Genomic DNA, 10,931 nt, shown 5'->3' on the forward strand with positions numbered 1-10,931 from the left:
ATTTCCAAGTTGGTGTGCGTGTACAGGTACAGCTGTGCTGGCTGGCTGCTTCTTCCACAGGCTCCGGGGACAATAGCCCCACCCTGGGACCCACACACCTCCTCACCTCCAGCTGTCCTGACCCCTCCCCCATTTGCCCACACCTGATTCCTCCCTGTAGGCCAGACCTTGGAAAAAACACTTCAGAGCCCCCTTCGCTCTCGGGGATGCCTGCTCCCCAGCTGGCTTCCACGGCCTCCTCAGAGCTCTGTGACCAGGCTGGACCCGGCCAGAGGAGACACAGGCAGGCCTGAGGACGTAGTCATCCTGGGCCTCATCACTCTCTCAGACCAATTAACCTTTAGAGCTGCATTAAGGAAATTAGTCAGCAAGCTTCCCAGCTAACAGCCAGGCCCTGCGGGGACTGCAGGAAGGAGGAAGGAGGAAGGCAGCCTGAGCTGCCTCTCCCCTGCCCTCACCTGTCCTGCTGCTTCTGGCGGGTCCCCTCCCCAAGAGAGACACAGGAGGCAGGGAGGACCCCCCAGGGCCAGATTGATTAGTGGCTTACACTAGATTTTACCTTCAGACCTTCTGTGCCTTGGTTTCTCCATCATTTCTCAGAACATTTGCCTGGAAGAATTCTGAGGGCCCTTCTGACCTGACATCTGTGGGTTTGGAGACTGGGGCCCTTTGGAGGCTGGTCCTCCTCTGAAGTCGGAGGAAGGGTCACGTGCCAGGAAGGGGGAAGAGAAAGGGGGCAGTGGGCCGGGGGTGGGGTAGGAGGGATGCCAGGAGGTGGGAGCTGAGCCCAGAGCCCTGGAGAGTGCTGGGGTCGCTTGGAGAGGATGGGGCCAGGAGAGGGGTAGACTCCAGAGGCTTGGTGGGGAGCCAAGGAGGCAGGAAGGGGTGGGCTGTTCCCCTCCAGAGTGGACTCCTCCACCTGAGCTCATGTCAGGGAAGGCACCCCCCACCCCCACTGCCTTCATGAGGGGCTCTCAGGCAACTCTTACAGGCATTCCCACCTGCCCCCAGCCTGGGCCTGGCTCTGAGACTCCCTGCACGTCCCTCCGAGCATAATCTTCACCACATTCAAGCCTCAGGGCTCTACACACATGTCCAGACTCAGGACAACATCGGTCCCCACCTCCTCCTCAACTTTTTCTCCCTGTGGTCACTCCTTGTGGCCCCAAGGCCAGAGGGTAGGAGGCTGTGCCTCTGTGCACATGCCTGCATGCTATGCCTGTGTACGTGTGATGTGCATGAGTGCATACACTTGCCTACTGGGAGGTCTGCCTCTCCTTCCAGGAAGCTCCGTGCTGAAATTCCTGCCCTTGTGTTTTTTCTTGTATGTTGAGAAGCACCCATGGGCCCTGGGAGCTTCCCTCCAACCACCACCACCCGCCCCCCCCCCCCCCCCCCCGCCTCCCCCTGGCCTGTCACCCTCCCTCCCTTGGCTCAGAGATTCTTATCCTGGTGGGAGGAGGAAGGATTGAGAGACTCTGAACCTCCCCTCCCTCAAGCCAGGGCAGGTAAAAAGTTTGAATCTAGCCAGAAGTTTTCGTAAGGAGAGCCCCAACTAGGCCAGGCCCAGCTGCAGGCATCTGCCGGATGACCCAGAGCTCCTGCACCCCACTGGGAGTGTTATGGGGCACCCCACTTTGTTCCTGATACTGCCACAGGTCTACATGAATAAACCAAGAGGCTGTCACCTGACATTTTAGGTTAAAAGGGTCAAAGGCGCAAACAATGTGAGGAAGTCTTGAGGTCGCAAAAAGATCTGTGAGAGATCTGTTCTAGCGGACCCAAGCCCATTATGAGATTCAGTTCTTCGGGCCACTGAAAGAGCCAGTCAGATGGTGGCTGCGTGAGGAGGGTTTCAGGCCTCCTATGGAGCAGACCACACAGGAGGCAGTGGCAGGATGGACGGGAGACACAGCTCAGGGGGCTGGGCCTTGGGGCTCTGTGTGTGCCCTGCAGCACAGCAGATGCGGGGCTCCCAGCTGCCGCTGCAGCTTCTGGAGGGATCTTCTCAGGGCAGGGAACAGACTGTGCTGTACAGCTGGAAGGACAGGACCCGGCGCCAGGGGAGGAGGCTGCTGGGGAGAAAGTGAGGATGCCTGGGAACCTCCAGGAGAAGCAGTGGGCCCCTATTCCCAGAGGGATGACTCCCGGGGCCTGGAGCCACAGGGTCCTTCCTATGTCCATCTGTCTGTCATCTGTCCATCCACAGGCGTGCCGATGCTCTCCGTCCAGCCCAAAGGGAAGCAGAAGGGCTGTGCGGGCTGCAACCGCAAGATCAAGGACCGCTACCTGCTGAAGGCACTGGACAAGTACTGGCACGAGGACTGTCTCAAGTGTGCCTGCTGTGACTGCCGCCTGGGCGAGGTGGGCTCCACCCTCTACACCAAGGCCAACCTCATCTTGTGCCGACGCGACTATCTGAGGTGGGCCTCCTGCCAGCCCTGGCTGCTCTGCTCAGAAAGCTCCCATCCCCCAGGACCCAGCAGGGCTCTGCCCCTACCTTCTGACCTAGGCCCTGTCTGTGTGCACTCGTCCCAGACAGTCCTGGCCCAGCCCTGCTCCGCTGGATGCTCACGGAGCCCTGAAGACAGAGCCACACATTAACTCCCTGGCCTCCATGCCCAGCACAGGTCGTGGGCAAGCCTTTGCAACCATTGGGCACTGGAGATAAGTTTCCCTAGGGCACCAGTCTGGTTTGGCCCCTGTCTTTGCCAGGTGCTTCTGACCCACCCTTTCCCTGGAATCTGGGAAGGGACACCTCAGAGGGCTTCCTGGAGCAAGTAGGGAAGCTCTAAGTCCCCTGGGTCCTGGGTTTGAACTATGAACCTTCTGGCTTTTAACTTTCTCCAAGCCTTGGTTTGCCCCTCCTAGAATAGTATGAAGACTAAAGCTTCAACTCACATTCCTTGGAGTTCTAACCCACCCTCCCCCACAACCTGGATCCTATTCCCTGGGGCTGTCTCCCCCAATTAACCCTCCCTTAGGCCATTTATGACATCAGCAAGGTTGGAACGAGGCCACAAAGTGGGGGCCTTGGCTGAGACCCAGCATCTACATTTGGCTCCTACACAGGCTGCTGGGTAGTGGCTGGGCCTTGTGAGGAAGGAAGGCCCATTGCATTAATCAATAGGTCAGGGCAAGAGCTTTGTGGGGCTCCCTCTGTTCATGTCTGGGCCGTGTGGGGGGGGGGGGCAGGGTTATCAACAGAGTCTCTCCTACTTTGAGGAAGAGCCTAAGGTTTACCTGCCTGCACCTTCTCTTTCTTCTGCCTTCAGAAGTTTTTTTTTTTTTTTTAATTTTTTAAAATGTTTATTTAGTTTTGAGACAGAAAAAGAGCATGAGCGGGAGAGGGGTAGAGAGTGAGAGAGACACAGAATCCAAAGCAGGCTCCAGGCTCTGAGCTGTCAGCACAGAGCCTGACGCAGGGCTCCAACTCACAAGCTGCAAGATCATGACCTGAGCCAAAGTTGGATGCTCAACCGACTGAGCCACCCAGGGGCCCCTGCCTTCATTAGTTTTTAAGGTATAGCAGTAATCCAAGATCAGTGACCCAGTGCTCCTCACTGGGCTAGAGGAAAGCACTGAGGCCAGAAGGAGGAGTTAAGAAAAGTTCTTTCTGGGGACTTCCCCCTTGATGACCTGGAAGGGGCTTCCAAGTCTGAAGGTTTCAGGCATCCTTGGGGGGCTGAACCTCCCAGGTTGAGGAGAGGTGTCACACCAACTGATGAGTACAGAGGACCTAAAGAGAGGGGACCTCAGTGAAGGATAGGTTTGTCAACAGAGCCAAAGCACCCAGAAGCATTCTGTACTCTGCCAGCTACTGGAGCCTGAAAGTGTTTTTTTCTGGGCTCTGACAGAGGCCAAGGAATGACTTTGGGGCCAGGTAGGTCAGTGGGCTGGGATGGGGGCAGACTTCCTGGGGCTGCTCAGCCCCAGATAATGGCTGTCCAGAGCCTGCCACCTCTGCAGCCACTGCTCGTTGGACTGGGGGCAGTGAAGCCCCCGCCTTGGCAGGCAGATGTTGTGGCCCAGCCTTTGTCTGCCTTAATCTGAGCCACCAGGCAGCTCAGGCTGATGAATAATGGAGCCAAGCTCATCCGCAGGCGCCTGAGCTTGAGCTGGACAAATCAGGGATTAGAGGGTCTCCTGCCTGCCTCTCAGCCCCCTTGCCTCACTCAGGGCTTGCTCAGCCAGTGTACAGAAAAGGAGCAAGGAAGAGCCTGGCTGGCTCAGGCAATTGGAACACCCGGCCAAAGATTGGCCTGCACTGGGGAGAAAGTGTGCACCCCACCCCTTGCACTCTGCAACCAGCAGCTAAGAGGAGGGGCGCTTGCGTGAAAGAGGCATCATTCCAGGTGTCCTGGGAACTCTCTTTGGGAATCAGTCCTGTTTTAGACTTGGAACAGGATCACCTAGCCCAGCATCCCCATTTTGAAGAAGGATAAACTGAGATCCAGGAAAAGGAAAAAGGGCTTTAGGCAGATCACCCAGTGAGTTGGTAGCAGAAAAAGACCACCCCACAGGGTTGTTGCCGCGATTGAGTGAGTTGATCTTGGGGAGCACTGCAGTGGTTCAGTTGATTAAGCGTCCGTCCTACTCTTGATTTCAGCTCAGTTCATGATCTTGGGGTTCAAGACCCGCCTAGGTCTGCACGCTGGGTGTGAAGCTTGCTTAAGATTCTCTCCCTCTGCCCCTCTGTCCACTTACATGCGCTCTCTCTCTTAAAAAAAAAAAATAAATGAGTTTATCTTGTAAAGCCCTCAGAACAGTGCATGGCACATAGTAAACACACACTGTTATAGGTGTTCACTGAATGATCCATGACCGAGAGTTTATAGAAGTTCTCACAACAAGCCTGCAAAGGATGTATTTCAGTGTCCCTGTTTTACAGTTGAAATAAGTGAGGCTCGGAGACTCATGACTTGCCTGAGGGCAGGCAGACTGCCTCTGAATTCCTGCTTGTGTGAATCTGGAGTCCTCGCTCAGGGCCCAGCCAAGTGTTCTTCCAGTGGCCCTGGGTGCTAGCTGAACCCCGGTGGGAGCTGGGGAGGGGGCTTTGCCAGCCCAGCCCAGGGATGGGCGATGTTATCCAACCCCTGGAGCCCCTACACTCCCCTCCCTGGATCGCTGTGCCGATTTCTCCAAAGCCTGATCTCTTAGCAGAATCTAGATGCTGCTGTCTGTGCTCTTTCCCCCTTGCCTAGGCCCACCTGCTAAGCTCACAGGAGTAGGGACCAGCGGGGCCGTGGGCAGAGGCAGCTCCCCTGTCCCCCAGCCCCCTACACCCTCTGCACCTTTCCCTTGGCAGGCTTTTTGGCACCACAGGAAACTGCGCTGCCTGCAGCAAGCTGATCCCAGCCTTCGAGATGGTGATGCGGGCCCGGGACAACGTATATCACCTCGACTGCTTCGCCTGCCAGCTGTGCAACCAGAGGTGAGTGCTGAACGGGTAGCAGACCCCACATTCTCACCAGACCCCAGCCAATGCCTGCTGGCACAGACCAGGAGTGCTGTGGGCATGTACATGCAAATGTGGGTCCTGCTGTGCATCTGGTGGTACGTCCGTGCTGTCCTGAGCATGCACGTGCATGCGTGTGTTTTGTGTGTGCCTGAGCCCTGGAGCCAAGTGTGTGTCCTCCAGCACCGTGTGTGCATATTTGTAGGGCACAGATCTGTATGAATATAATGGGTCTTGCGTCAGCTTACTGTGTGTGCACGCTGTGCCATGGACGTGTATGTATTTGTAAATGTCCCTGTACAAGGTAGGTATGCGTGTGTGCTCTGTGAGCAGGTGTGTGCATGATGGAGTATGCACGTGCACACGTATTGAATGTGCATGTACAAGGGTTCTGAATGCATGCCCTGTGCCCTTGTGTACATGCCATATGTATGTGCATGCATGTACATTTCAGTGAGAAGGTGTTCCCAGACCCGGAAGGTGAAATCCATTATGGGAATGGCTACTCACTCTTGTGATTCTGGTGCCAGTCTGCCTCCTTTCTGGTGTTTGGCCCCTACACAGTGTCCCAGCCCTGTGGGAGGCCCCAGGGACCTAAGGAGCCAGAACCCTCTGGAGCCCATGTCAGGAAGGAGCTAATACAAGCGTTCCCAGAGGATGAGGTCCAGAGGGAACGCTGAGGGGATAGCTGGGGGCTTGGCCAGGCCCTCTGTTACCAAGGCCTCAGTGAAGTTGCAGTGCCACCTGGTGGTTGGATTGGAATCTGCTGGGACTGGGCCTATGACCCTGGGTCCCACTAAAGGCCTAGCCACCTGGAGGACATCTTTGGGGAAGGGCTAAATCCTCCAGTACTTGAGGAGGGCCAGGGGGTGGGTGCAGCAAAGCAAGGCCTTCTTTAGGTGGGAGGGAAGATGGTGGACAGAGCCACCTCCTCCTGGAAGGATGCTCCTCCAGGAAACCTACAGATTCTGTTCAAGAGTACCCTTCACTGAGTCATCCTCTTAAGTTGGGGAAGGGAACAGAGGGATGGAAAAATCAACCATATTGCCCCTTCCTCCTTCCGTACTTCTACCTCTCTCCTTTCTTGGTCTTTTTCTGTCTCTTTGTCCTTCTCTCTCTTTCTCCCTCTCTGGGACTGGGGTAGGCTATTCCTGTATCTTCCCACCAACCCCACCCCTCCACGGAGACCTGCCTGTGGCCCAGACTTGTCTGTCTGTCCTACACCCCAGACTGCAGGGCCTGGCTAAGGACTGGGCTGACCCAGGGTGATTGACCAGGTTTGCTATGAGACTTTTGGGGATCCCTTCTGGAAAATTCAAGGAGCAATCTCTCCAGGACTTCAGTTCTCACATGTCCACCTCCTGGGCTGGGCTGGGGCCTGTCTGGAGCCTCCACCATCCACTGGGACCCCTCCATGGCCTCTTTCTCCTGCTTGGATTTTCCAGATTTTGTGTGGGAGACAAATTCTTCCTGAAGAACAACATGATCTTGTGTCAGATGGACTATGAGGAGGGACAGCTCAATGGCACCTTTGAATCCCAGGTTCAGTAATGCCCGGCGCCTGGCCTCCAGGCCCGTCTGTCCGTCTGCCTGTCTGCCCGTCTGTCCACCCGCCTGGCCGGCCAGCCACTCTCCTGCCGATTAGAACTCCTCCGTCCTCGATGGGAGGGACGGCCCTTCCTCCGCCGCCCGTCTGTGTGTGACCCCTCCTGGGGCCAGGCTGGGCCTGTACAGTCTGTCTTCTGTATATAAATGGGAACATTTATTTTATGAGAAATGTAATGCGATTTTATTACTGGCGTGGATTAAACTTATGAATGTTTCCGGGGAGGTTACTGTGCGTTGATCACATGACTGACACAGACCTAGGGTCCCTCCCCTCTGCCTGGGAGCAGAACAGGGCCCTCCCTTTGACCCCTCCAGAGAGGGGTGTGGAGCAGGGCATGGGGCTCCAGCATGTGCTGTTGCTGGGTAGAAGGTGGAGGGAAGGGGACAATTCCAAGTATCCCACAGCCAGGGGTGGGCTCTCCCCCGGCAGAGCATATACCCTGGCTCCCAAGATACGGAGAGGTATGATGAAACCCTCCCTTCCCTGGGTTCCTGTGTTACATCCCTCCACTGAGACCCCCCAGCCAGGAACCCAGCCCTGACCTCCCCCACAGCAGGACCCCAAATCCTGAGCCCCCTACCATGGGAATACCATTCTTAAAGCCCTCTTCCCTTTCAGGGTGATAGACAGCGTTTGCTGTCTCCTCCCTGCAGCTTGGGCCTGACCTGGGGCCCGCCTTTCTGCTCTTCTGGGTGAGCGAGAACAATCCTGCTTGCCTGTATTCAGCCCACACAGGCTAGAGGCTTTCATTCATTCATTCAGCAAACCTTAATCCACTCTGTCTCAGCCCCATGCTGCAAGCACCAGACATGCGGATGAATCATGGATCGGACATAGTCTCTGCCCTTGAGGAGGAGGGAGAAAGCCAGGAAAAGAAATGGAGCACATCACAGTGAGGACGAGCACCGCAGGGAGACCCGGGACAGGCCAGCTCCCATCAGCGGACAAGGGCCACTTCTGAAAACTCCGGAGAGTCTGAGACAGGCCATCCAGTGAATACCCACAGTCAGACAGATACGTGTGCTGGCAGGGAGGAGACACGGACACACCAGCAGTGGGGGTGGAGGCAGAAATAGGCAGGGACAGCCAGCCAGGCAGACACCCAGGGTGGTTTGCATTCACCGGCTGGACCAGGCCTGCCCAGGGCAGCAGGGACGCTGTCTCACTCTTGGCCGCAGCCCCAGCACCAAGCACAGAGCCTGGGACTGTGAACGTGTCACTGAGCGGTATTAAAAATAGGGACTCCTTGGATCCAAAGCCGGCACAGGGAAGGCGGTATGGACAGACTCCTCCCACTAGCAGTCATTTGCTCTTCCTTCTCCAGGGACGGTTTTCACCCTGGCCTCAGACGAGAGCCTGGGGCTGATGGAGCCTGCCCACTGCCTCAAGCCTCACCCCCTCCTGGGCTGGGAACCTCACCTCACCCTGCCCCAGGCCTGCTCCTCCACTTTCAGTGAAGTTGGGGGTGGTGGCTGGGCCCTTTGGGCACTTGGAAGAGGCTACCTCTCCACGTTGTGGTTTTGTGGCCAGTGGCCCAGTCCATGGGAAGGGATGGCAAGGACCATGGATACTGGGGTAGGTAGGAGTCCTCAACTTTGGGACAACCACCTTCTGTGACAGAGCTGTATGACAGAGGGGAGGAGCAGAGAGCCAGTCAGCCTGGCTGCAGTAGGAATTTTTGTGTGACGTGTCTGGTGTGACTGAGACTGGGGAAGTGTGTGGTTGTACATGGCCGTGTGAGACAGTGAATGGGTTTGAGTGCGTGAGTTTGAGGGCTGGAGTCTGTCATGAGGGATTTTCTCACTCAGCTTGGAAAAGCAAATCATTTTTCTGGATGTTAGCAGAGACCCCAGCACCAGCCCCTCCCTGGGCCCTTCTACCAAGGATGGCTGTGCCCCCACCCCAAGGGCCCCAATTCCTAACTTCAGAGTTTACTGCAGATGAAGTTGTAACACAAGTTAATTACATGGTTATCGAGAGATAACGGAGCCACTCGAATGCAGTTTCTGGGCAATTACAATTGTTTCCAACAGAGTCCCCATATTGCAGCCATGAAATAGCATGTCGTTTTGCAGTAATTATGTAATTAACTCGTCTCACCGCTCTAGGTTGCACAACAATTAATTCACTCACAATGAGATAGACTCGACATCAGGCAGCCAGCCTTTGAAAACTCCTGAGAGCAGAGGTGGCCTTCTAGGAGGCCCCCGGCCCTGCTCTGCCCACTGCAGACCTTACCAGGGGACTCCTCAGTTCAACATGCCATGGAACATGCCAGATCCAGCACCATGGCCCCACTTATTGCTGTGTCATCGTCCTCATCCGGGAAATGGGGACGATCTATTTCCCAGGGTAGCCACGAGGCTGAGATCTACACCGTGAAGTACCGGGCCTGCATGAGCTGGGGTCATCATCCTGGACGTCATGAGGTGCTGAGCAAGAGACTTTCACCCAGGAAATCCCGTAGCAGTCCGCAGTTGCCCCCAAGAAGAGGCCACACAGGCCTTGGCTGTGGCAGGTGTCGAACCAATAGGAGGACAGAGGGAACAGAGAGGAAACCAGGCTCTCCCTGTAGCAGGGCAACCAGGGCAAGGCCATAGTGACTACTTGGGGCCAGGGATTATGTACCTGGTGAATGTCACACGGGCTCCCGAGAAAAGCCTGACCTAGGAAGTCCCCGGCCACAGGGGCACAGGAGAAACTTAGTTAAGTATAGGGCATGCATGGCTCTGACCTGGTTCTCCTTGGGACTGCAGAACTATTGAAGATTAGGGAAAGGGAGAGACAGGAAGTACTGAACATGAAAAGTTAGAGGCTGCAGCAGCTCGAGCCTCAGCCTGGGCCATGTGGGCGGTGGCAACGTGGACGGGCAGGGGACTGTAGCTGAGCGGTCCCCTCTTCCTCCAACCAGCCCATGGGACCCCGTCTTCCCTCCCTGCGTTCCTTGGTGGCCAGTATCAGAGATACCCTAACAAGGGGACTGGTACCCATGGAGTATGGTACTTGCTTATGCCCCTACTCCTTGGCCTGAAGCTGGACCACATAGTCTGCGTGTGTAAAGAAGTTTGATTCCAATCTTGACACTGCTGCACGGCCAATCATGAAATCTCACCTGGGTCCTCTCTTCTGGGCCTGGTCCCAGAAACTGTGCGCCACATCCTGAGATACACAGGATCCAGGGCAGAACCCACGTGAAATTCCTGCCTAGGAAGTCTCATCTCTGCATGAAGACAATTGCTGTCTCCCTTAAAGCTGTCCGTGATCGTCACAGCCAGACTAACTACATCTGGCACAGAGTGCTTCCCAGCACCACCCATCTAGGGATGCTGCCACCAAGTGAGGGTAGATTCAGAAAAGATGCTTTGTGCTGCAACTCTATATTACCTCTACAACTATGATTTTGCCTAAAACTCCACAACTAAAGATGGGCTGATATGAAGATCAGTTGTCCAGAAAAATAATTGGTCAAGCCTGGTTGATCATGAGAAGACAATCAGATCACACACACACACACACACACACACACACACACACACACACAGCTAAAGAGTGCTAATTAATCAGAATCTTATGAACAAACCTCATCCCTGCCCCTGGGGCAGACTTTCATACTGCCTTGTCTCAACAAGCGTGGGAGTCTCTTGCCCCCTAGACATGAGGTTGAAGGGTATCCCAGATCTCTCAGACTCTTGGAACCTACAGAGTAGATTGTTCTTGAGCTCCCTCCTTATTGGTGCCATATTTGTCACCCAGCAATTATCCCCCAACTTAGCAGCACCTCTGTGCTCCTGCCTGCTCTCCCTGAGGCCCCCGTGGTCTCCAGCACTCAGCACCTCTCCCCTCTGGTCTGGGCCCAGTGCTCAC

General features: G+C 55.6%; 1 protein-coding gene across 3 annotated transcripts in view; it reads left to right on the forward strand.

Moving 5' to 3' along the window:
* The window catches only part of LMO1 (LIM domain only 1), a 44,119-nt gene extending 33,625 nt beyond the window's left edge, over positions 1 to 10,494 (forward strand). For 2 of the 3 annotated variants that reach the window (XM_027073215.2, XM_053203510.1), the window contains 3 exons: positions 2,210 to 2,423; positions 5,309 to 5,434; positions 6,904 to 10,492. In XM_027073215.2, the coding sequence (XP_026929016.1) occupies positions 2,210 to 2,423; positions 5,309 to 5,434; positions 6,904 to 7,009 (446 nt within the window). In that variant the 3' untranslated portion in view covers positions 7,010 to 10,492. Of the gene's footprint in view, positions 1 to 2,209; positions 2,424 to 5,308; positions 5,435 to 6,903 lie in introns of all 3 variants that reach the window. The other variant, XM_027073216.2, reaches the window with a different exon arrangement.
* Positions 10,495 to 10,931: the final 437 nt, after the last annotated feature.

Source organism: Acinonyx jubatus, chromosome D1 (genome assembly GCF_027475565.1).
Source record: "Acinonyx jubatus isolate Ajub_Pintada_27869175 chromosome D1, VMU_Ajub_asm_v1.0, whole genome shotgun sequence".
Lineage (NCBI taxonomy): Eukaryota > Metazoa > Chordata > Mammalia > Carnivora > Felidae > Acinonyx > Acinonyx jubatus.